At 36.4% G+C, this 27,806-nt stretch overlaps 1 protein-coding gene across 14 annotated transcripts in view; it reads left to right on the top strand.

The window, feature by feature from the left end:
• Positions 1-27,806, top strand: part of MLIP (muscular LMNA interacting protein) — a 245,731-nt gene that overhangs the window by 164,712 nt on the left and 53,213 nt on the right. For 13 of the 14 annotated variants that reach the window (XM_081828443.1, XM_081828437.1, XM_081828432.1 and 10 more), the window contains 2 exons: positions 7,901-7,945; positions 18,506-18,550. In XM_081828443.1, coding sequence (XP_081684569.1) covers positions 7,901-7,945; positions 18,506-18,550 — 90 coding nt within the window. The remainder of the gene's footprint in view (positions 1-7,900; positions 7,946-18,505; positions 18,551-27,806) is intronic. The other variant, XM_081828434.1, reaches the window with a different exon arrangement.

The following is a 27,806-nucleotide window of genomic DNA, read 5'->3' on the forward strand; positions in this document are numbered from 1 at the left end:
AGAGATTGAGGAATAGCTGTTGGGACAGTCAGAACACAGACAACATTTATAGATAAAGTTTGCCATCTTATATGGGCATGGTTCGTAGCACCTCAAAACAATTACAACTGTAACATCAAAGATTACTGATCACAGATCATCATAACAAATATAATAATAATGAAAAAGTTTGAAATATTGCAAGAATTACCAATATATGGTGCAGAGACACAAAGTAGCAAATGTTGGAAAATGTGCTGATAAACTTGCTTGTCACAGGGTTGCCACAAAACTTCAATTTGTGAAAAACACATTATCTACAAAGCACAATAAAGTGACACACAATAAAACAAGGTATGCTTATATTTGTCATGGTGTAAAGTTTGGATTCCATGGAAAATGGGAAGATACAAAAATATGGGGGGAATAATATGAAACCATTGAAAATGATCATGATGGCTCCTGTGGGGGGCTCTTGAGGTCAGAGGAGCAGTCAGTGATGATGCCTAGATGGGGTGGGCTCAGGGGAGCCAGAGGGAAGCATGTGGGTTTGTGAGAGGTGTTTTAGGCTTGCTGTGGGGTTGGGTGTGAGTAGTCAAGGAGAGAAGAATCATGGATGAACTCCAGGTTTCTGCCTTGAGCATAGACAACCAGGTAGAGGAGGGAAGAGGGTTATGTTCATTTTGGACAGGATGAGTTTGAAGTGTGTATCGGGGGGCCTTAAACTAGTGTGTCTGGAACTAGTAGGAGAGACCTGGGAATGATGTGCCATCAATGTTGTGAGTGCCCTACAGAGAGCTCCAAGGAACCAAACATTGCAGGTCCAATAAAGGGAGTGGAGGAGAAGCCAGCAGAGGAGATGAAATGTCCATTATTGTAAGAGGAAAATCAGAACTATGTAGTAACATGGAAGCTACAGGAGAGTATTTAAGAGAATATAATCGTGGTAATTGCTGCCGAGAGCAAGACAAAGATAAAGCTAGAGTACTGTTTATTAGGTTTGACTTATATATTTTGAACCTGTGTTGCTATTGCTTATGTGTGGTGTTCATTCTCATCTTTTTGATTTTTATAACCTTTTCTAGCATATATAATCCTTTTGAGCTTGAGGTTGTTCTTAATCTAGTATGAAAACAGTGACCCCATGTAGGTAATATATATAATTTTAAATTCATGTTTTCTTAGATATATCTTTGTTACTATTTTCTATTACTTTCTTTCCTTATTACTTTTTTACTAATTTCTGTTACTTAGTTGTTGTTTTTTTTTTTTTTAATTTTTTTGTGCCCTCTGGTCTAATTATTTTCAGGACAAAATATTTCTGGATATCACTTTTATATTCAATCTAGAGAATCTGTTTATCTGGAATCCTAAGTCTTTTTCTTTTTCTTTTTTTTACTTTCCTGCTTTCCTTCTAGTATTTTGACATTTACTGATTTGAAAATTTAAAAAATTTTGAATATTTTATTTTACATTTTTGTTACTTTTCTTAGTTCCACATAAATTCTTAAAGATTATAATTATGTTTATTTTCCTATCAATTTTAAACCTTGAAATATCTTTGTTATATTTTCCTTGATATCTTCTTTGTTTAGATCCTGATTTCTCACACACTGATAGCTTTTTTCTGGATTAATTATTTTTCTTGGTGGAATCTTGCTGAAAATTATATACAACAAGGTGGTTTTGTGTTGATTCTGTGGCCTATGTTTTTGAGAATATCTTTATTTTGCTCTTTCATTTAAATTATAGTTTTGTTGAACAGAAAATTATAGGTCCTATCTCTTCATACTTTTTCGCCCTAGGTTCTTTTTCTCCAACAACATACTTGTGAAGTATTTTGCCAGCATGATATTTACTCCTCTGCTACAGAGTGATCATTTATAGTGTGGCTCTGTAAACTTTTAGAATTTTTTTTTTTTTTGGCTGTCCAACTCTTACTTCTTTATTAAGTTTTTTATTTTAATTCTGGTATAGTTAAATATATTAGTGTTATATTAGTTTTAGGTATACAATATAGTTCTATACAACACCCAGTGCTCATCACAATAAGTGCACTCCTTAATCCCCACCACCTATTTAACCCATCCCCACACCCACCTCCCCTCTGGTAACCATCAGTGTGTTCTCTAGAATTAAGAGTCTGTTTCTCCTGTAATACTGTGTTGTGATGAGCACTGGGTTTTTTACACTAATGAATCATTGAACACTACATCAAAAACTAATGGTGTACTATATGTTGGCTAACTGAACATAATAAAAAAAATTTTAAAAAGAGTGTTTCTTGGTTTGTAGAATTTTATCTTTATCTATAATATGACTGATTTTTCTTATAATGTAAATGTGCATTTTTTTTTTCTCTTACATGTCTGGATTGGTACTCTCTGTGACCTCTCCTTTGAAGTCTTCAATCTTTTCTGTCCCTCACATTCAGGATAACTTTTAGTCATTAGTTTTCAAATGTTTCTTCCTCCTGGGACTCTTATAAAGTGATTTTGTCACTTTTGTTTCTGTTTTCCATAAGCCTTAATCTTTATATATTTTTTCTATTTATTGCTTCCTAATTCCTTCAAGGGGATTCCTTGATTTGATATTTCAATTCAAGAATTTGCTCAGTATGTATTCTGTCCTTCAATTTCTATGTTATTTATTATATCAGATACAGTTCTCCTTTTTAAAGTCATGTACTGTATGGTGACTAATATAATAAAAAAATAAAGTCATGTTTATTGAGGTATAGTTTACCCACTGTTAAATTTACCCTTTCAGTGTATACTTCTATGGGTTTTCACAAAGCATAATACAGTTGTATAACCACTACCATGTCTGAAGTACAAAACACTTCCATCAGATGAAAAAGTTCCCTTGTGCTCCTTTATAGTATGTCCCTCCCTCCAACCCAAGTGCTGGACAGCTACTGATCTTTTCTTTGTTTCTATACTTTTACCTTTTCAAGAATGCCATATAAATAGAATTATACAGTATGTAGTCTTTTGAGTCTGGCTGTTTATACATAGTAGAAGGCAGTTGAGATTCCTCCATGTTTTTGCATGTATCAATAGTTAATTTGTTTTCATTGCTGAGTAGTATTCCGTCATATGGTTGTACCATATGTTAACTATTCACCAACTGATGGACAATTGGGTTATTTCTACTTAGGTGCTATTACTAATAGAGCTGCTAAGAACCTTATAGACAAGATTTTGTATGGACGTGTTTCTCTTGTGTAAAAACCTAGGAAAGGAATGACTGCACCATTGTTTTTCTCCTACAGCGTTAACATTTTTCAGATGTCTTATTATTTTTCCATGGAAACTCAAAGTTCTTGGAGCATATAGGCTAACTTGGCTGTATGTGTGTCTGATGTCTAAGGTGGAAGACACGAAAGCCTAGTGCCTAGGTTTTGCCAATTCTGTTGAGTTTTGTCTTTTGTTTTTGTTTTATGAAGAACAGAAAGAACTTGTGTGTCAGGCTGTAGAAATCTATAACGTCAACCATCCCCCCCTTGCCATTCTCTTCCCACCCTAGTGACAGTGTCCCTCATCTTTGCCTCCCTGAACCTTTGCTTATGGCACTCCATGCTCCTCTTCAATCAGCTGTTTCCATTGTCATCCTCAAGGAAGGCATCAAGAACTGTCCAGTTGTCCAAACCTATGCTTAACTGTCCCCCTTTCCCCCAGCCAGGCTGAAGGGCCATCTTGATATCATCCTCAGAGATCCTTCTTTTCACCATCCTCAAATTTTGCTCCCTCACATTACACCTCTGCTGTCCTTATAACTCTGATGTTGAAAAGTGGTATGTGGTGAGAAAGCAGAGACAGAGTATGTAAAACAAACAGACAGAAACAACTACTTGGAAATGTTGGGCTGTGAAAGGGAGAAGGAAATTGGGTCTGAAGTAGCATCAAGGAAGAATTTTTGGTTTGCTTTTTAAAGCTGAAAATGACAAGAGCATGATGGCATGGGGTAGATTCATTAGAGGGGAGGTACTAATTATACAAAAGAAAGGGAGTTCCTGAAGGATGAAAATCCCTCAGAAGGACATAGAACCTACAGTCTAATTCAAGTAAGTGTCCTTTTTTTTTTTTTTTAAAGACTTTATTTATTTATTTGACAGAGAGACAGCGAGAGAGGGAACACAAGCAGGGGGAGAGGGAGAGGGAGAAGCAGGCTTCCTGCCGAGCAGGGAGCCCGATGTGGGACTCGATCCTGGGACTCCAGGATCATGACCTGAGCCGAAGGTAGACGCTTAACGGCTGAGCCACCCAGGTGCCCCTAAGTAAGTGTCCTTTGATTAAAAGCTGGAAATATCTGCCATTCTAACAGGACAGAAAACAGAGGAAATGTCAGGTACGGTGCAAGTGTGTTTGTAGGTGGATGGAGGGAAAATGAAGAATTGTATAACTCATATTTTTAGTTATTCAATTACTAACACCTTTCAGTGAAGAAAGGTTTAAGATTATTAACTGAGATTAAAAAGCAACCTTATGATGGGGAAGAGATTGGTAAAGAAAAAGTTGAAAACCATTATGTGTTCTGCTTTCAGTTCTTCCTTCATTCCCTCATAAATCCCTTCCATTCAGATTTTTGTCCCCACTGTGCTGCCCACACCACTTTCCCAGGTTCCCATTGCTCTAAACTCAGCCCTGGTCAGAGCTGGCATATCTGCAGAATTAGAGATAGTTGTCACTCCCTCCTATTTGGCACACGTTCCTCTGGCGCCTTCCAGGACACTATGCTCTCTCAGCTTTTGTCCTACATCACTTGCCATTATTATTTCTTAGGTTCCTTTGCTGGCTCATCCTCTTCTTCCCAAACTATTCCCAAACCAATGCTAGAGTGTGGCTGGACTCAATCCTTGGGCTTCTCATTCCTCTCTATATTCACGCCTTTGGTATTTTGAAAAGCAGGTGTATGCTGACAACTCTCAAATTTATATCTCTAGTTCAGGATTATCCCCCAAATCCCATTCTCCCAAATATCTATTCTCCGTTTCCATTTAGGTTCCTAATAAATATCTGAAAAATTAAAGTCTAGATTTCTTCCCACAAACACTATTTCATATCCTGCCTTCCCATCTCCGTCTATCAATTCTTATCTTTCATTTGCACAAGGCCAGAAACTTTTGTGTCAAGTTTTATTCTTCTCTTTCTCTCATATTCTACATCTCTATTAGAAACCCTATTGCTGTAGATTTAAAATATATGTAGAATATGATTATTTCATGCTTTCTGTACTGCTGAGCCATCCTCATGTTTTGCTGGATAGTGCAATAGTTTTTGTCCTCGACCCTGCCTCACTATGATTCATTTTTAACACATCAAAGAGAGAGATCCTTTTTCAAGCATAAGTCAGATTATGGCCCCCCCATGGCTGAAAACCAGCAGTGCTTACACATTTCCTTTAGATATAAACCAGAGTCCTTACAAGCTCCTGGAAGGGCTTCTATGATCTGGTCTCCCAGCCCTTCTGGCACAGCTCCCCTGCTCTACCTGCTTCCTTGCTGTGCCTCGAATCTGCCAGTCGTGTTCTTGCCTCAACACATTTTGTCCTGTTTTCAAATCAGTTATATCACTTTTTATAGTTTCTAGTTCCTTGTAAAAATTTGCAAGCTTAACTTGTATCTCTGGAAAAGCATGTGTAAGTGTGGTTGTTTTTGGTCTGGTTCTAAGAAAACAAATTTCTGGATTCTCTGTGCGTGTTTTTTGGTTGTTCATTTTCACTCACATTGTCTTACCTCTTTGTGTGTCTGAATCTGATTGTGTGTTGGATATTCTACTCAAAAGTTTATTTATAGAAATTATTTGAGGGCTCAGATGATATTATCTTACCACAGGGAGCCTTTTCTTTGCTCTGTCAGACACCAGGAGCATTAGAAAGGAAGGATTACTTAATTTAATTTAAGGTTTGGGGATGATTTTTTTCTAAACAATTGTTTTCAATGATTTGAGGCAAGCCTGAGGACTATGTGAGGTCTTCTAGATCAGTCTTAGTCCTGAGGCTCAGTCTATTCTTGGTGGGTCATGGATTCTGACTTTTATCTCCCTATACCTTTGAGAGTCAAAAGTTTGGATCAGCTTCTCAAGCAACTCAACATTGTTTGCAAACATCTTTAGGATAAAAGCCAGTCTCAGATGCTTGACTCATGTCTTTGGATTCCCATCTTCTCCTGATCTTGGTCCCAAATTCTTTTTTTGCTTATTAGCTCATTGATGTTTTTAATAAATAATATGTCAATTATTGTTTTAAACATTTTACCCAACTTTTTGTTTATTTTGAAAGGATTGCTTTAAGTCCTTGAACAACCATTCTCAGTGGTGGAAATCCACTTTGAGAACTTTACATTTGTTCCACCTTGTTAAAATGCTCTTTGTTTAGATATGTACATGTCCAGCTCCCTCACTTTCAAATCTTAGCCCAAATGTCACCTTCTGTAGATTGACCATCCTATTTGAAATTGTAAGCCCTTAGCACTCTTGACTTTCTTAACATCTGGGTTGTCTAAAAGAAATAAGGTATGTGGCAGAAGCAAAGATTTTCTCTAAAAGAATATATTACCGAAGTCTTCAAATTATTTGTATTCTTTTTTGTTGCATAACATATGGTATAATATATGGTATGATTTACTTCCAACATACAGTGTAATTTACTTATTTATTATTTTATGGTTTATATTCTCTCCTGCTAGAATGTAAGCTCCCCAAGGACAGGGCATCTTTCTTTGTTAGTTTTGTTTAGTGATAAACTGAAGGGTGTAGAAAAGTTCCTGGCACACAGTAGATATACAGTAAGTATTTGCTGAGGAGATGAATGAGTCAAATAACCCATCTCATTTCAGAAAGTGGGAGAGTGGGCCTACAAGAGAAAAATTAGGGGATTACAGTACAGTATTGAATGCTCATTTGAAGTTGATGACCATTAATTTATACTGAAATCAATTAGCTTGGTTGAGAGAGTTCCCCACAATGTTTTGCTTTTCAAGTTTAGAGAAAATAGATGATAAGGTCCATCCAGGGTTGTTGTTTTCTTTTCTCTTTTTTTTTTTTTTTTTAAGGTGAGTTTGTCATAAGGAGAGAGGGAGGCAAGAGAAATTAAGATGTTAAAACAATTAAGAATATGAAATATATGTAAACTAAGAGGTAATAACACCACAATTGAACTGTAAAACTCATTGATTATGAAGTCTCAATGATGCTAAAGGAATGTTGTATTGGGGACATTTGAGAAGTGAATGGGAAATAGAGTTCTTAGAGTAGGATGCTCAGAATTGAAATGTCACAGATTTCCCATTTTATTCGTGAAGGCAAAATCTAGGAAGGATCCTGAGAGTGGATGAGTGAAATGGAATGGATGAAAATACCTGTGGAGATGAGTGGCTTAAAGAAGTGAGAGTATAGGGTGCCTGGGTGGCTCAGTCGTTAAGCGTCTGCCTTCGGCTCAGGTCATGATCCCAGGGTCCTGGGATCGAGTCCCACAATGGGGTCCCTGCTCAGCAGGAAGCCTGCTTCTCCCTCCCCCACCCCCCGCTTGTGTTCCCTCTCTCGCTGTCTCTCTCTCTCTGTTGAAAAATAAATAAAATCTTTAAAAAAAAAAAAAAAGAAGTGAGAGTATAGAGAATTCCATGTGAATTTTGAAAATGGCAAAAATCACATAAGGGGCCATTATGATCAACAAATGGATGTCATCAGTAAATATGGGAAAATTTACCAGAAAGTTGATATATAATGGTAATGAAAAGAATAATGAAATGATGTAGTTTAATGAAATAATTTTCAAAGGGACAGGGGCTTTGTATAGAAGAGAGAGCAGAATGGTCAGAAAGTCTTAATAGCAAAAAAAGGTGAACACTTATCCCAGAAGTCAAATCTTTCACTATTTTTGTGGTTACTTCAGTTGTATGATTATTTTTCTATTCATACAGATGCCTACAACTCTTCCGAGAGCAGCTGGTCGAGAAACCAAATATGTAAGTCCCTTCATAATGATACATACGGCTTTTTAAATGGGTGCATGTGTATTCTTTGGAGGGAACTCAATTATAGTCATTAAAATTGAATTAGTTGATATTTTTCATAAGTGGAAAGGGGTAGGATGGTACGAATCAACTAGATGTGGAAAATCAGATTATGTCAGGTAAGTTTATTGAATAAATTCCTTAAGTGAGGTCTAGTTTGATTAGTTCGGCTAAATAAAATGGAACTCCAACACCTGCTTTCTGTCTTTCTAATTATCAAAGCTTAGATGACACTTTCATTTTTGTAAAGGTTTATTGTGCTTATTATAAAGGAATCAACTCATATACTTGAAACATTAAGATTTGTCAATTTCCAACAGGATGGCCAGGTTAGCTGGTTTTGACTAGTTTGTTGCTTTCTTTTTCATTTAAATTATTGTCAAATAAACCAATTTCCACTTATGAGCAAAAATAAATTAATAGATGTGTAGATACAGACTCACACACTTGATTCAATTAGTTATGTGGAGCTGGCTCTGAATGTCCTAGGCACACACACGTAGCCCCACCCTGTTTCCACTCTTTATTCACCTCATAATCCATCATGTGGCCAACTTCTGCTTCTGATCGAATAGCTTCAATAGAAACAAGATTTTCTCCTAAGCAAGTGTTTAGTTTTTAGTTTAAAACAAAACAGTAAATTATTTCTTTTAGGTTATACCTTATATTTTCTAATATGCTCTTTTCATCATCATCATCATTATCATCATCAAGAATACATAGTTTTTAATTGCATATTTTGTGACATATCTTCTTTCCAATTCATGTATTTCTGTCTTATTTGGATCTCCCTAAGGCAAATAATAAACTGGATGAAATCACTGAATTTTATCACATTTAGGAAATGATGTTTAGAGGGTATGGATAGGAACACTGCTTAGAGTATTTTCCTAGAAGCTTTCACTCTTTTGTTCTTATTGAAAACCATTTGGAGTAATACTTAAAGGAGTAGAGACATTTAGTAGGCTGTACCCAAGTTTAAATCATAACATGTCGGGGCGCCTGGGTGGCTCAGTTGGTTAAGCGACTGCCTTCGGCTCGGGTCATGATCCTGGAGTCCCAGGATCGAATCCCACATCGGGCTCCCTGCTCAGCAGGGAGTCTGCTTCTCCCTCTGACCCTCCTCCCTCTCATGCTCTCTGTCTCTCATTGTCTCTCTCGCAAATGAATAAAATCTTAAAAAAAAAAAATTTAAATCATAACATGTCTGTTTGCTATCTGATCCTCATAAAATAACTTAACCTCTCTATGCCTTAGTTTTTTCATCTATAAAATTGGGAAACTAATAATTGCCTGATGATAATTCATATTGGTTAATGTATGAAAGGCCCTTGATAGAGTCCTGACATACAGGAATAAATAATAGTGCTTCCCTTTCTTCCTCTTATTTTCCTTTGCTTTTACCTTCATCTATGCCTCCCCTTCTCTTCCTTCTTCCTATCTTGGGAAGAGTAGAAGTGCCATGATTTAGTGGAGTTCCTTGATTCTGAAGTTGAATACAAGAAACAAAAGTTCCCTAAAGATGTCTCAATACTTTTTGTGACTAATACGTGCTACAAGAGCCAGACCCAGGAAAAAATAGCTGTGAATTTTTGCTTTCTCATCTTTCTTTTTCACCTACTCCTACCTGTCACCAAAGTGCCTCTGATGGAGACTCATTTACAAGAAGATGGGGAGGGGCTGGTACTTCCTCTCACCCCTCCCTGGGGGTGGTTAATTTGGTAGCAATTGGAATAATTCTGGAGGGGCTGCTTCAAGCTCCATAGTTAGAGTTTATTTCAAATTATTCTTCAGTAAGTTATCAGACTTAATTAAAGTGGTTAACATTTGCCCTAATCTTTGTGAGAGCATTTGAGTCATTCAAAATTAACACTGAATCATCAAATAGATTTAGTATAGACTAGACCAAATACGAACTCTAATTCGAACTTTGATTACATTTGGTTTCTTGAGTGAGAAGCTTTATTTTTTAATTTCTCTTACAACATTACATTTGAATTATTCTTTTGTGAGACCTCAAATATGTCCATGTCTTTTGGAAGACTGTCAAGGATAATTTCATGGTGGAATGTGAAACCCAGTTCTGTGGCGCCAAATCATAGGGAAATCACATTTCTAAATATTTCGCTACAGTTATTATATTTACTAAGTGATGTCTGATACATTCATTTTGAGAAGAAAAAAATGAAATTTTAGAGCAGAAGTCCACCTTAGCTATAAGCGTTGGTCTGTGAACTATCTATTTTAAATACAGTATGTTCTGATTTTAAAAGTAGAATGACATTAATATTTTCTTCTAGGAATTCTAATATTCATATTGCCTGAACTACAAGATACCTTAACTTAAGGTATCTTGGATAGCTTTCACTCAATTAATTAATTAATCTTTTACTATAGTCTTCTCTCTTCGTCTACCATGGAAACTCAAAAGCAAATCTGAGACATCTTTTCAGTATTTCACCACCTCTGTTCAAACTTTGAAGGAAGCAGGCATCTTCGCAGTATATACCTGCTGGGTCTTGGTGTATCATTGACTGTAGAAATTCTTAGATTCAGTTAGAAAACAGGGATCCATAGTTTACCAACTCCTGCACCACAGAGGAAAAAAGAGAACACTTAGATGAGAGCCAAGGAAAAAAGTATTGTGATATATGAGGATATCCTTGACAAATTAGCACAGACCGCTCAAAATCCCTAACTCTGGGGGCTCTCTGAAAGTACAGTATATAATCTATGAATCTCAACTAGAAACTTAGTTAGAATTTTCTAGCTAGCTCTATTATTCAATTTCCCACATTTGTTCATTGATTCAACAAGTATTTACTGAGTGTGTACCATGTCTACTCACTGAGGAGTCACTGGGGTGAGGGATGAACCTTATAAGGTCCCTATTTCTGCAGCTTACAATGGGGGAGACAGTGAACAATTACAACAGTAAATGCACAAGACACTTTCTTGTAGAAATTAGAGAAGACCTGGCCATAGAACTGGTTGAAGTGTAAGCAGACTTACCAAGTTGTTAGCTTTCAATGTATCTGTATTATCTATTGGCTTTCCAGTGTTCCTGGGATGATTATAATGGTTTTATTAAATAATGAGAAATTATATGACTAATTCCTCTTTCTGAGGCCTTTGGTAAAATGCTGACTTCTTTTTCCATAAAAAAAAAGAAAAGAAAATGCAAAAACAATTAGTTTCCTATTCTTACTCTTTATTGCACATATTGTTACATTTCACATAATTTGTTTTTTTAAGGATGAGTCAGATGCAGGAAAAGTGCCATCAATTCAGTCTAATTAAAGTCAAAGTTTTCTTCAATTCATGGTGTACTTGAATTGCAAGTGATTTTAAAGTAATTTAATTGAGGTCTTCTTAAGTGTAATAGAATTTAAGTGAGGCTAACAACATGTTGAGTAGTGGTGATCTCCACAGGTCACTTGTAAGACTGATTATATTAATTTATCATCAATATTCCACTCAATTGTTTTGAGTTCTTACCTTGCAAATGAGGTTTAAGTATTTCATTTAACCTTATACCAGTCTTATGATGGGGGTATTATTATTTCAAGATCTTCATATGACAAAGGAGGAAACAAAGTCTTAGAAGTCAGAGTAGGCAAAACCCAACCCAGGTCTCCCTCAGGTCAAAGCCCTTGCCATTAATAGTTGTGTGAGAACTACAGAAGATATGGGAATGGTTTTTTTTCCTTAAATAGTTTATCCATTAGTATTTATACTCTGTCTAAATTATTTCTTCACGTTCAGTAACCTTCAATCTAAACTTTGAATAATTTTGTATTTGGTGGCAATATCTAAAATGATATCTATTATATTTCTAACATTTTAAATCACTCTCATATAAATTAACTCATAATTTATCAAATAATATATAAGAGTGATTGTTTCTCATGACACTTACTTTTATTTATTTATTTATTATTTTTAAATATAATTTAATTTTATTATGTTATGTTAGTCACCATACAATACATCATTAGTTTTTGATGTAGTGATCCACAATTCATTGTTTTCATATAACACCCAGCGCTCCATGCAGTACGTGTCCTCCTTAATACCCATCACTGGGTTAACCCAGCCCCCCTGCCTTCTCCCCTCTAAAACCCTCAGTTAGTTTCTCAGAGTCCATATTCTCTCATGGTTCATCTCCGCCTCCGGTTTCCCCCCTTCATTTTTCCCTTCCTTCTCCAATGTCCTCCATGCTATACCTTATGTTCCACAAATAAGTGAAACCATATGATAATTGACTTTCTCTGCTTGACTTATTTCACTTGGCATAATCTCCTCCAGTCCCACCCATGTTGATGTAAAAGTTGGCTTTCCCCTATGTAAAGGAATGAATTTTCTTTTTTTTTTTTTAAAGATTTTATTTATTTATTTGACAGAGAGAGAGATAGTGAGAGCAGGAACACAAGCAGGGGGAGCGGGAGAGGGAGAAGTAGGCTTCCCGCCGAGCAGGGAGCCCGATGTGGGACTTGATCCCAGGACCCTGGGATCATGACCTGAGCCGAAGGCAGACGCTTAACGACTGAGCCACCCAGGCGCCCCAAGGAATGAATTTTCTATTTGAATTTCTATTTCATTCTGTTTTCACTCTATCATATTTGGAGGAGAATGTCATTTTTTCCTTTGCATTACACTTGTCTTTGTAAATATTTATTTTTCATTAACTGCTACTGGTATAAATTATTTCATTCATGTACTTTAAAACCACAGTATGCTTTCTTTAATAAAGAGCAACCTCAGAAAATAAGGCAAGTATTAGACTTACTACTAATTTATCAAAAAACCTTAGTTAGAATTACAGTCTATAGACAACAACTTATTTTATAGGCTCTCTACATTGCATGAGTTACTTTTAAGTGCCAGAGAAATAAGAGAGACAGGCCTATTGAATATTATATAGTAAACAGGTAAGATCCCATCTTAATGAGCTTGAGGGACAGAAAAATGTCATAACCGTAGATGCATATTGCTTTCAAAATATCACAATATATTAAAAAATGTGTCAAGCTTTATTAAGAATATTCCCCACTATATATATATGTGTGTGTGTGTGTGTATGTATGCATACATACAGTTATTCAAGTAAAGGTCACTGTCTCCAATTTAGGCAGCTTGCGCTCTCCCCTGTTGCTATGCTTGGCAATGTCGCTATGCTTGAGTGTTTCAGAGGTGCTGCATGCTAATGTAGTCCTAGATCTAAAGGTAGAGGAGACTTCAATCCAGACCTTGGTACAGATCGGCTTTCTATGGGTTGTGACCAGAGATTTGATGAGTTACAGAAAGGGTTGTGAACATTTTAAACAAGAAATTCCAGTCTTCTGATTATTCTCATTTATTTCTTTTTTTCATTGTTCAGAAATATTTCTAAGGCATGCTTATGTGAAAGGGGATGAGGAAGGAACTGAAGGTAATTATCTGGGTTCCGCTAAATGAGGAGGAAGAGAAAAGATGTAATGAGAGACTCCTTATGCCTTGTATCCTTCTCATCATCATTTTAGACTTTTCCAAACATGAAGGCACCATAGTTTAGCCCAAACTTCCCCTTCATCTGATCTTTTATCTCCTCATTTGCACATACAAACAATGGCTATCACTGGTCACTATGCCCACTTACTCTGCTTCCTGGTTATGTTCATGACAAGATGAAATCATCATTCCTTAGTGTAAAGACTCAAACTTAAAACACTTTCAAATCTACTTTCTGTATTTAGGCCTTTTGGGGATATATTATTAATTTATAAAATGTTTTTCAATGAGATAGACAGGGTAATGTGTATAGAGAGTTAAAATAAACAACGTGAAGCAAGAAAGATATGATACCTGATAATATATTACTATGGGCTTTGTGATTAACATTCTTACTATGGGATTCATTCTTTTGCACACATGGTGACTTACGTACAAATAACAAGAACACTTGCCAGGTTAAGGGAAAGATGGTGTTTTATCATTTTATCATTTTATGTTTCCTCAACGCCATTCTCAGCACTCAATGATTATTAGGTGCTCAGTTAATATTTTAAGCTTTGTCTTTCTGCCTGGGAGAAGTAACAATTCAGTTAACACATTATCGCTAATTAGAGTTCTTTGAGCTGTGAGAAAAGGAAACTCAGGACAATGAGTCAACAGAGAGAAGGTGGAAGAAAAACACTTTAATGATAATGAACTGGCTGTTATATTCAGGTGGGAGAGATGTGACTGCTGAAAGGGAAACAAACAAACAAACAACAACTACAAAAACCAAGGTGAAAGTAGAAGTGTAGAATGCAGAAGGCAAAGGCAACTGGAACAACTGGATTCTGTTCCAGTCCCCCAAGAGGGGGTCTGCTAGTGTGATGCCAGCCAAAAGGACATGTGTCAAGAATGGGGAAAAGCTGCACATGGCAAGGAAAAACAATGTAGGCAATGACTAAGGAGCTTCATTGTACTTCTTGTGCCTCTAACATTGTCTTTGGAAAAGGAACATGGTTTCTCCAAAGCCGGCTTCGCGCAGTGGGGGCTCTGTATAGCAATTTATTTTTCAGTGGATTTCAAATTCTCCTTTCTTTCCTTTGTCTTTAACTCTTTGGCTTTCCATATAACCTAGCTCTTTAATAGATTATTTTTGAAGTAAGAAATTTTGACTTTCACATTTTTTGGCCTTCTCCGTTGGTTTCTAAGCTTTTTAAATGATGATATATTGGTTAACATGGATCCTCCTTTCTTACACATTCCTTTCCTTTCTTTTATGATTAAAATGATGTTAATGGCCTTAGAATTACAGGATTATAGGATTTTGTTTCACACAACAGCCTTTCTTATACTCCTCTGTATGGTTGTTCCTCACAGTTAGTATTAATATGGATAGACACGAATGACTAAAATCTTTAGTATTATTCAAATCCAATTTCAAGTTTAGTCTTATGAATGTCAAGTTGCTTCTCTACCTTCCTTCAGCTGACCGACGAGCAGTGATTCATATAGAGTAGTTTTCTCCCACCTCTTGCTGCTCCAATCTCAGTTCACCAAACAATTTTCCTCACTCTTTGGAAAATAATTGCTACAAAATTAATAACATATTTATAGCTACAGCATTTAATAAACCCTGCTAACCTGTATTAGGCAAGCAAAGTGAGGCTTCTCAAAGAGCTTGACATAATTGGGTTGGTTGTAAGCCAATATTCTTTTTCTTTGGTAAAGGATCTGCAGTGGCTTTATAACTATTTACGCCACCCTGAGGTTCACATTTAAGTCTATCCATTCTCTGGGAATAGTTTCTCATAAAAGTGGTATGAAATCCATTGTATAAGAAAATAAAAATGGAATTGGGACATCTAAAGTATCTTATTGTAGTGTTATAATTCCCAGTGAAGGAATTTTGGGGACTTACGGAGACTGGCACAGAGATATTTGGGTTTTTCCCTAATTTAATCAATACTTTTCTTGAGCATTTTATCTTTTTTCCCTCTCCCTCTAATAGTTTGGTATTATTTAGCACAACATACTAATAAGTGTTAGTAATGTAGTGAAATTGTACAGATACTTTGTTTTTAATGCGTAACCCCTTCTTTCCTCTAATTATTGAGATGAAAATTTAACTATGTTATGTTTCAGTCAGGATACTCACATTTAATTCAGCATATGTCATAGAAGCTGTTAATTTAACTTAGGGGACTCATAGAGCATTCTCTCACTTTTGCAATAATGAAAAATTAACTAAAGGGAAAAAATGAAGACTTTAGGGGAAATGATTATTAGTCATATTACATTATGAGGTTAAAAACAAAACCCTAGGTGGACTGAATGTGATGGACATTCTAAAAGGCAATTTTCTGCAGCACAAAATAGCACACCAACCACTAACCTGGCCCCAGCAATTAGAGATGGGGAGCATTTAGCCAAGACACCCTGCTGCCATAGAGTAACCATGAATGGCAGCAAGCAGCGATAGTCCTTGTAAAGAAAGGCATGAGTCAAAAAGCAGAAAACAAACAATATTGGGCACAGCGTGAGAAGGACCGCAGGTGCCTTGTCTTCATGTTTGGTGATCCATACTTCTATATACTTGGCAATACCAAAAGAACCACTAAGCTCTCAGTTTCCAGTTATCATTCATATCTCAAAGTAAAAAGAATATTGACACACCTATAATAAACCTTGAAAACATTTGCAATTTCAAAAAGAATAGGAATATTTTAGAAATACAACTTTATCATATTTCAGCCAATTCTATTTATAATTAAGCATTTGCGTGTTGACCGCTTCCCATCAAAGTTGGAGGTGGAGTTGATGTGGAAGCTCAGCCTCCCATTTAAATGCAGAAAGCCTGATAAAACACAATTATTAAAAATGTTTAGGGAACCCAATCTGAAGTAAAGAAGAAGAAACTTCTGAATGCCAGAAATGAAATGAGAGTTCCAAGTGGGTGTGTTAAGGAGAAGCTAAAGCTTTGGTGGAACTTAGGTACATGAGAACCCATGTGCCAGGAGCTCAGATTTTAACTTTCACTATTTAGTAAGTCTAAAACTTGTAAGTGAATCCTATGTGTCCATGCAGGAGCCCAGAAGGCCACACTGGCTGTGAAGCATGGACTAGAAAAAGGGTAAAATCCTTCTACCATTTCACCCTACAATTTTGGTTGGTGGAAGAGCCAGCCATCAGAAAATGGGTTCTAAACATCTGGAACTTGAAGATGTGGGGATCTACCACTCTTTAAGTTGAGGACTATTAAGGTGATGAAATAAAATGGAAGCCAGTGAAACTCCTAGGATTCCCACAAGGACAAACGTCAAATGTACTGTAGGCATGCTTTCCCAGCCCAGGGCTTCTCAGACACATATAGAAATCACCAGCAAAGTTACGCTGACTGAAGACGAGCTCAAAATAAAAATCAATAGCCATAAAATCACTAAAGAACATCATGGAGGAGAGGGATGAGGGAGAGTCAGCTGATACAAGAAATGGGAGATTTAGTGATAAGGAATTATAGGAAAATCTGAAATGAATGTATAGATATATTAAAAATGTTAAAATAGTTAAAAGGAATTATAGATATTATAAGAAAGATTTGAAAAAGAACCAAGTAGGACTTCTAGAAGTTAAAATAAAGTCCTTAAGACATAAAATTAAATTGTCATGTTGAATGTATTAATATACAATTGAAGAAAAATTAGTTAACTCTAAGTTTATATGTGGAAACCATTCAGAATGCAGCATAAAGGGATAAAAAATATGAAAGGAAATCGATGGAAATTGGGATGGATTGAGAAGACTAAATATATATTTAACAGAAGCTTCCTAAGAAGAGATGAGACATACTGTGAGAAAGGCAATATTTGAAGAGGTATTCATGGAAGATTTTCCAGAATTGAAGAAAGATATGCATACTCAGCATGAAGGACCGAACCAAATTTCAAAACGATACATAAAAAGAAATCCACCCTCGGATACAGCGTAGTAAAATTACAGAATGTCATAGAGGAAAGTTTTTTTTTTTTTTAAGATTTTATTTATTTCAGATACAGAGGGAGTGCACAAGTGGGGGGAGGAGAATAGGGAGAGGGACAAGGAGAATCTGCGCTGAGTGCAGAGCCTGACGCGGGGCTCAGTCTCACAACCTTGAGATCATGACCTGAGCCGAAATCAGCCGACGTTTAACCTACTGAACCACCCAGGCGCCCCACGGAGGAAAGTATTAAATGCTACCCAAATGGGAAGACAGACAATCCATCAAGTTAGGACATTTAGACTGACAGCTGTGACAGAAGCCAGAGCCAGTGGGACAGTGTCTTCGAAATGCTGAGAGAAAATAACTATGAACCTAGAATTCTATGTCCAGTTGAACTCTCATTCAAGAATGAGAATAAAATAAAAACATTTTCAGACAATATCCAAGACAGAAGCATTTGCTTCAGTAAGAAGGAAACTAAATCCAGATGGAAGGAGTGAAGTTCAGGAACCAAGGAGGAAGAAATGGTATTAGCCTCCCCTTTAATTGAAAACAGTTTTTAAAACAAAATTGTTTTCTTCCCAAAATCATGAAATTTTGTTATGCTTTCCTTTGTATATAAAGATACTTTAAGGAAAAATCTGTTATTTGTGTCAATTTGCCATAAACAAATTTAAATATCCAATGATGCTAGTGTGTTTAGGTAAAATGTGCAGTATATACAGAGACTGAAATATTATGTCATCTTGAAGAATATTTGATGTCTTGTGATAGTGCTTATGTTAAGATGTTAAGGAAAAGCAACACATAATGCATCATATTCACTATTAAATGAGGTGTATAAAAATACATAGGGAAAATATTATAAGGCAATGTACCAAACATGTTCAAATCATTTTTTGGTGGCATAATGATATTTTTCCTTTTACCTTATACTTTTCAAAATCCTACAATGGACATGTATTCTTTAATAATAAAAGAACTTCAAAAAACTTAAAAATATAGATATTTTGTTAAATTAGGAATTTCACTAAATAAACACCATGTTTCTAATTTTGCAGGCTAACCTATCCTCACCATCCTCTACAGTATCCGACAATCAGCTGGTACGTATCCTCTTATTAAGTCATGGACCTACTTTAGAAAATTCTGATCTCTCTAGAGATTTGTCTAACAAAAATTTACTGATTCTTTACTGAAGCTGCGTAGTGGTGGTTTTGCAGCTTACAAACATATATAAAACTGTACATAGACCCTATTTGCTAGGAACTTGGCATCTTAGTAGTTGAACTAGAATAATATGGGTGGGGTCAGAAGCAAGATGCTATTGCAATTTAGAGAAGGACAGTGCTCAATTCCTGATGGGACAGATGCAGAAAGCATTCGAGGGCAGGTCACGTTTGAAAGTGTAGGGCAGGTTCTGGATTTTAAGAAATGAGCAATGGGATATTTCAGACAGGAAGGCTAGCATGTGAATGGTCTAGATCAGTAAGGAGTAGTAGAAATATAATGTGAACCATAAATACAAGTCCCATAGGTAATTTAAAATTTTCTAGTAGCCACATTAAAAAGTAAAAAAAAAAAAAACCAACCAAACAAACAAACAAAAACAACCCAAAAACCAAAACCAAATAGATAAACATAGGCCACATCAATTTCAAAGATATATTTTACGTAATGATATGTAAATACTTTTTCAAACATATAATCAGTAAAAACTTGAGATAGTTTACATTCTTTTTTTGGGCCCGAGTCTTTGAACTATGCTCTGTCTTTTCCATTTACAGCACATCTTGATTCAGAGTAACCACATTTCATCAGTTCAACAAGGGGCTACTTGCTACTGTGTTAGAGATGTAGACTCTAGAATCTGTTATTTATAGATGAAAATTTGATTACATAGAATTATTTTTCCTTATAGCGTTTTGTATTTTCTATTCTTACAGTGGCTGGCAAATTGAAACCATGAAATAAGTTGCCTAGATATTACTAAAGATTTTCTTTATATCTTTTAATATTTATTGTTTATAATTGTAAATTTCTGAACAATAGTCACCTTCAGTATAATTAGAAAAATTTGTAGTAAAGCGGTTTGAGATTTAAGAAGACAAAAATCACCATTTAGTACTGATTTTTTCCCTTTTTAAGCAATTATTTTGGGGTCCATCGGCAACAAGTCATCTTGTCATTATCATGCCAAAATATTTTCATTTGTAAAACTGAAAAACCATGAAAAGCCTAGTTTGACTCTTGCAATAGCCTGATTTAAGCAAACTGCTTGAGTTTGTTGGTGTTTATACATATGGTGTATATATGAGATGTGTGTGTGTGTGTGTGTGTGTGTAATTTTAGTGTTTGTTAGTTTAGAATAGTGACTGGCAGTATAGTATAGTTGAAAGAATGCTAGAATGGGGGCCAGAAGAGCCATCTTTTATTCCTGCTCTGACACTAGCTACTGGGCTGACAGTGGGGAAGTCACAAGTCTGAAAGTTTGATTCTCAGTTTCCTAAATGAGCAATGAGAGCATTCGATTACGTACTTTCCAAGCCCTTCTAGCGCTGTGAGTCTATGATTACTAACAGAGTGATGTGAAGAAGTTGCCATGGAAATAAGCATTGCAATAATAATAAAGTTCAGTGGTTTCCCAGTTTAGATATGGGAATATTACTACAGCTATTTTAATATTTAAAATAATGGATATACTTGTTTCTTGAGAGCAATGAGTGACATATATATATATATGTCAGTTCTTGGCTTGGTATTTTAAGAAACTGTTTTAAAGAGGCAAATATATATAATGATTTCATAAAAAGAGACATGTTAAGGGGCGCCTGGGTGGCTCAGTTGGTTAAGCGACTGCCTTCGGCTCAGGTCATGATCCTGGAGTCCCGGGATCGAGTCCCGCATCGGGCTCCCTGCTCGGTGGGGAGCCTGCTTCTCCCTCTGACCCTAACCCCTCTCATGTGCTCTCTCTCATTCTCTCTCTCTCAAATAAATAAATAAAATCTTAAAAAAAAAGAGACATGTTAAAACAAATCATTGTAAATGTAATAAATGAACTTTCTTGCCTAATAAAATAATTCTGTGAATTCTGAGTTTGTGTTCTTTAGGGAGAAAAAATGCAAAGCATTGCTTTGACTGACTTTAATGATAATTTCTTTGCATTTGCTTTAGACTTTTTCTCTAAAGAATTCAAGGAATATCTTAACCAAGTTTTAAATTAAGTTTTAATCCCCAAATTCCCTTGAGATATAGGTCAGTTTGTGAAGGGATTATTATCAAGCAAGCTTATCACACAAAAAAAGAACATCTGGATTGATATAATTATTCAATTTAATCACTTTGACTTCTGTTTCATGGCATTAACCCTGTATTTCGTTACTGGGGAATGGAATAGAATAGAAATAATTGTAGGCAAGGATGGATTTGCTTCTTTAAGGATTTATGAAATTTTTGCTCTTAAGTAATATATGAATGAAATTATAACTTTTCATTTCTATGAATGAATTTCCAGTATTTGTCATCTGAAACTCTCTTCAGGATTAAGTTATGAATAATTTGAGTGAGAATGCCTTTGAGAAATGAAGCTATGTATGTATATGTATGTGCACATGTTTATAACATAAACACATATAGATGCCATATAACAGGTAATTCTGATATTATATGTTGCTTTTTGTTAAATAGTGTGTATGTTGTGTAGCACATAAAAATCATTGGGAACATATGATAGATTATAGTTAAATTATATAAGTAAATATTCTGTTTTGTGTAAAATAAGCAGTTCGTTAAAATTATTTTAGTCTTGTTTTAGGGGAGAAATATAATAAATTGGTTGAAGTGAAAATACTGATAGATCACTGTAGTAGCACAAGCCTAATATAGAAACCATTTTGCTTTTGGATTTGGCTTTTTTTTTTTTTAAAGATTTTATTTATTTATTTGAGAGAGCGAGAATGAGAGAGAGTACATGAGAAGGGGGAGGGGCAGAGGGAGAAGCAGACTCCCCGCTGAGCAGGGAGCCCGATGCGGGACTCGATCCAGGGACTCCAGGATCATGACCTGAGCCGAAGGCAGTCGCTTAACCAACTGAGCCACCCAGGCACCCTATTATTATTTTTTTAAAAGATTTTATTTATTTATTTGAGAGAGAGAGAGAATGAGAGAGAGCACATGAGAGGGTGGAGGGTCAGAGGAAGAAGCAGACTCCCCGCTGAGAAGGGAGTCCGATGAAGGACATCCCGGGACTCCAGGATCACGACCTGAGCCGAAGGCAGTCGCTTAACCGACTGAGCCACCCAGGCGCCCTTGGATTTGGCTTTTTAAGGATATATAATCTTTTCATACTTTTTTCTTTTCAACTCGGCTAACCTATTTGCTTGTTACCATTGCATTTGTGCCAATTCAACATTTGAAAGAACAAAAGAAATATGACCGTGCCCCTTATTCTTAAGATATTTCCATCATCTACTCTGGAAGCCAAACTATTTAGTATCGGGCTCAGGATAATAGAATAATCTCGGCGTCCATGTGAAACTAGTTCGCCAACCTGTGCTTCAGCTTCTCTTCTTCTGTTAGCATCACAGGATGTGAAAACTGGAAAGGAACTTAAGAGATGAGAGTATTGGAAATACTCGTCCATAAAATGGGAGGTTGGAATAATTACTCTGTCAACCTATAGGGGGTATTGCAAGGCCCACGTATCACAGGATGTGAAGTTGCCAATATCGCCTTGTACATATGAAAGGTGTTATTATTGCACACATGATCTCTGAAATATTATCTCTGAGATAATATTTTTTCAGATAAAGAAAAAGAAGCTCACAGTTTAAATAGATTGCCTAACACCACAGCGTTAGTGGTCATTTTTGTTCTGTGTGACTTAAAAAAAAATCATCATGGACTTGAGATAATTAAAAGAGAATAAGAGAGGGTTGATGAAGGAGTTGGGAAATTTGGCCTCTACGGAAGTGTGACCTTCACTGGGCACCTCCTGTGTGGGCCCTGTGCTAGCATTTTCCCATAGCCCACAAAGTTGTAATTACTATGAAAGAGGAGGAGACTGGGTAAGGTGATTTCGGGTGTGGAGATTTCACACCTGTGAATAGTACTACTCCTAGCATAACAAGGGGAGCAAAAGGAAAGGAGGGATCTAGGATATAGGTTGCACCTTCAAAAAGCTTTCCTGATTCCTCAGCTGAATCATCCCAATGTTAACAGAGGCTGGTGGGGTCTCTTCTCTGGATGAGAAAATAGGTTCAACAAGATGGGTAAGCACTGGTCTTCCTTGGGATAGGTGGGGTGCCTCGTTTAGAAGACATTTGGCTTTTGCATTTGATATTTAATGCCATTACGAAATGTTCATTATTTTGGGGGATGGAATACCGAATATGGAGAGGACAGAACAATAGATGAAAAAAAATAAGCTGCATGGTAAAAGCGAAATGCAGCTTACTGGAACACTATAAAGAAGAGTGGGTAAGCTTTCAGATACTTTGTTCCCAGTTCTGAATGTCAGCTGATGTGTCCTGCTTTAGTGGGGCATGAGTCATTTTTCTGAGGGCCCTTGAGGTCACTGGTGTTCAGAAAATGGAAGCCTGAAAGCTTTTGTGTAGAACTGATGTCTTCTTCAGGCTTAAAGGTGGTTTGTCCTTGACCAGTTTTCCTTGACACAACATACTTAAGTGCTACGGCACTCATCATATATGCCTCCTAAGGTTTGAGTCATGCTATTGTCTTTTCTTCAACCATTGAAATATTTCAATCCAGTCAATCTGTGTGGTACACATTCCACCAAATGTTTCTTGAGCAATGGGATGTTGTTTATAATAATTGAAATCCTACATATATTTATTTTTACATAACCATCATAGTAACTATAATTTTTTTTAAAAAAGCTTATCAGGTAGGTACTTTCCTGGACAGTATAGATCATTTAGTATCGATACTTTATATTATAAATGCAAAAATAGGAAAAAGGAAAGTTTTTTCCCTTTCACATTCATTTTATGTTGTTTTTCCTTTACAAAGTTCTGTCATGCATATTATAGCAGTCCCATAGCTAATGGGTGGTATAAAAATCTGTCTTTCCCCTCAGTCTTGGCAACTTTGCTCTGCACTGGAGTTTTTTGAAATCTGAGATATTTCTTTGAGGGGAAAAATGCTTACATATTTGCTTCAAGCATATAATATTGTTTGTTGAAAAAGAATGAAAGCTAATAAAGGTTTATTAATTGAAGGAGTGAGTCAGCTAAATCATTTAGAGAATACTCCTCTTGTCAACAATCTTGACTGGTAGATTGTTTTTGAGTTTCTAGGAGCTTGTTGCCCCAGAAATTCTAAAATATATATGTATATACATAAAACACTGGGGACTAAAGACGAAACTGAAGCAAATGGGTAAAAGAAACACAGTGGTACTTTCACAAGCTCTTTGGATCCATCAAATTAGTAGAATTCCTAGCCAAGCTCACAGAGTTTTCTACATCCTGTGTTTTGTTACTTTCTTCCTTTTTTATTATACATCTTATTTCTTCAAAAAGATAAAAATAAATCCATGAACACTGAGACTCTGTTCTTTATTTCTTTTCTTCCCTCATCACACCACTGCAGAGCTTATGATTGTCATCAAAGGCAATTAAAAACAGTCCACTAGTTGCAGTTACTAATTTGAGAACAAGGTTGCTCTCAGAAGCCATTATTTTAAGATATTAATAATGGATTCTCTAGGTTAGTGCTGGCAGTTAATTTTCAACTTTGGTCTCCAGCCAGAGGCAGTACCAACTTGTTGTCATAGAATTATGATTGTAAGTTCCAAAGGACAGAAGCAATGTTTATTTTTACGTTCCCCTGAGTAGCAGTGTTCAAGCATAAGTGTATACTTGTTGAGTTAGAAACACAAATTAATAGCAGCCTCAGACCAGTGCCCCATGTGGGCCATTGAAACCTGCCACCAGCCTCCAGGGACTCCATATACTCTTGGACTTTTTCTTCTTCAAGATTAGCAGTAGGTTTAATTGTGATCTCCATAGTTCCACCCCACTCTCAAATTCTCCAAAAAAAGATGATATCACTGTCTTTTGGTATTAAAAATTTTATTGCTTATCACCATAAGCAAACAAGGGAAACAACAATTTTTTTTTTTTAAATGGAGAAGTTTAAAATCTTCTAAGTCCCTAGAGAACTGATCCCTGGCTTTGAATTCTTACATCTGTCAGAGATGGGAACTTCAGCCTCTACTCTTACCTCTGAGGGTGGAACTCACCCACCCACTTTCCTTATTCTGGTCCTCTCTTGGTAAAAAAACATATGGATCTTCTATCCTGAAGAGTTCTCTCTTCCTGGGTTATACTCAAATAAAAAAATTAATCGAGAAAAAATAATGGGAGACCCTAAGCTGGCAAGTAATACTCCTTGAGGCCTCCATATTGGATAATAGCCAGCATCCTGGGCTGCTCCTGCCTGTCAATTAATGTATTCATTCTTCAATTATTTATTTAGCACCTTCTAAGTTCCAGGCACAGTTCTAGGTGTTGGAGATACAACAGTGAATGAAGCAATCATCCCTGGCCTCACAAAGCTTACATTTTATTTTTTTATTATTATTTTTTATTTATTTATTTATTTTTTAAAAAGATTTTATTTATTTATTTGAGAGAGAGAGAACGAGAGAGAGCATGAGAGGGAAGAGGGTCAGAGGGAGAAGCAGACTCCCTGCCGAGCAGGGAGCCCGATGTGGGACTCGATCCCGGGACTCCAGGATCATGACCCGAGCCGAAGGCAGTCGCTTAACCAGCTGAGCCACCCAGGCGCCCCCAAAGCTTACATTTTAATGGAGAAAGCAAAACAATAAACACATAAACAAATGTCAGATTGTGATAAGTTCTATGGAAAAAAATGAAGGGGGCAAGGGGATGTCAGCATTCCAGGAAGAAAAGAGTTCTGGGAAAAGTGAAGAACCCAAGTACAAACTCCCAAGGGAGAGAGCATCATAGTGTCTGTGCTAGGGTGGAGAGAGTGAGGGGGTGAGAGGGACAGTAGCAGCAGATATGATTGGGAAGGGAGAGGCTAGTTGGGCATCAGAAAGATTAGGTCAGATAGCACTTGGGTAGGCATTACTTTACAGGCATGGCAAAGGTTTTGGCTTTCACTCTAAGTGAGAAAGAGAGGCATTCGAGTGCTCTGAGAGGAGTCAAGTGACATGACTTGACTCCTAGTGTGATTATTCTGTGGTTTACTCGACTGAATTGCCAGTCCTCTGAGAATAAGGGTTATAGACACTACAGTTCCTGACATAGACTAGGTCCAATTGGCAAAATGGCTCCAGAGAGTGTCTAATAGACGTGTGCTTCAGAGATCCAAAACAATGGTTGTTTTGTCTTTGAAGTACTTCAAGGATGTCTTTCATCCAGTGTAGATTAGTTCTTAGTAGGTTCATCACGATGAATTGAAATTTGCCATTTAGAGAAACTTTTTGTTATTCTTTCTGTGCTTTTTTGTGTTAACTGTGGAGTCATTGCCTCTTTTTATTTCTCCATTTAGGCTGGTAAGAAAATTATGGAGTTGCTTTTCCTGGCATCATAAGAATAACATTTGTGTGTATTAGTCATGAGTCTAGCTCGATTTATGGATTCTACAGCGGATAAAAATGAAAGAAGAGCCAGTTTGGGCTAGTTTAGTTGCTGCAATGACAGTCTTATAGGAGTTCACTTTAACAGACTCTTCTAACTTGATTCATCTAATTTCCTGTGTTTTTGTTTGGACACAAACTTTTTCTAATTAGCCAATTAGATTTGCCAGAATTAGAGAACAAAGGTCTACTTGAGTTTGAAGATATCAGGGGGCTATCTGCAAGGATGCAATGTAGATTAGAAACCAATAAAAGATTGTTTCTTCTAAAGCCTCTATGTTAGTCTGGAGGTAGAAGCTCAAGGTTGAACAGATGTCTCTAAAATGGCAGACCAAGGAAGATCTATCTTTAGGTGGGCGGCACAACGTTTAAATGGAATGAGTTCTAGTTGAGTGCACATGAATCACCTAAGGATTTTGTTAGAACTTGGATTCTGATTCGGTAGGTCTGGGTAGGGCCTGAGATCTGGCTCTTCTAACAGGTTCTCAGGTGACACTGACGGTGCTGGTTTACGTAGCCCATTCTGAGTGGCAAGGTGCTAAGAGCCATCTTCTTATTTGGATAGATCCATTAGCTGACACTGTGTTGCAGTTTAGTCTTCAACAAATATAGATTACATAACCATTTGACATCAGTAACGGGTATGAGGAAGAGCAGAGAGGAAGTTAACTAATATTCCAGGAGAGTCTTGTGTGTACCAGCAACAGCACCAGTTGCTTTACTTAGGCTCTTTTATGGATGTTCTAAAAGGCACCTTGGGACCCTTGTTTGGGTGATGGATTTGAATATGCAGAAACAAGTCTTATGTAAAAACTCTATATGGTATGATACCTGAGAGAACAGGAATGTAAATAATAAAATGTGCCATTACTCATTATTAAAAGACCTGATCACGGACAATTATAATCCTTTAGCAGAATGTCCAGACAGGTTGAAGAGCTTTTTCAAGGTAATACAGTCTATTAACACTATTGCAAAAATTAAAATCTGTATCCTTGATGCTTTCCTCCCAGCAACATCATGCTGTTTTTTTGCAAGTGTATTTTTAACCAAGTCCAAAGAGAGACATCAGTACAAATTTTGATGTCTCGGCCATGCAAACCACAGAGTCCCTTACAAGGTAGAATGTGGTGTAGGGTGCATATGTGTATGTGTGTAGGTGAATGGAAGATGTATGGATGTGTGTATTGAATAGGAAAACATCACGTTCTACAGTGTTTTAGGACTGCTCTTTTGTCAGGAACATTTATGCCATGCTTAATGAAAGAAAAACTGGATTTTGTAAGACTAGTAAAAAAAAAAGGTAAAATGATACCAAATGAAGTAACAATGGCCAACATCAAGGATGTGGCAATGCACAGTAGAAATATAACAGAAGCAATGAATTTAAAAAGAATCAAAAATATAAAAATACTAGGGCTTTGTTATTGATTGGACAGAGGAAATTATAGAGGTAGGTATTTAAAATGATTTCTGTCTGTGCTGTTTGTCAGGAACATTTATGTCTATGCTGTTTGTATCTGCGGTGGGCATAGGAGTAGTTAAAATCATGGGCTTGATGATTAAATCGGAACTGGATTTAAATGTTGACTTCTTCATATATTATATATTAACTGCATGACTTTGGCATGCAACTTCTTCTCTCTAAGCCTCTCATAGGGTTTTTTATAGGGAATTGAGGAGATAATCTATCTAAAGTATAGAGTATAGAGCCTGATCATACAGATAAGATA

Source organism: Leptonychotes weddellii, chromosome 8, assembly GCF_054177405.1.
Source record: "Leptonychotes weddellii isolate Sample4059 chromosome 8, ASM5417740v2, whole genome shotgun sequence".
NCBI classification, from domain to species: Eukaryota; Metazoa; Chordata; class Mammalia; order Carnivora; family Phocidae; genus Leptonychotes; species Leptonychotes weddellii.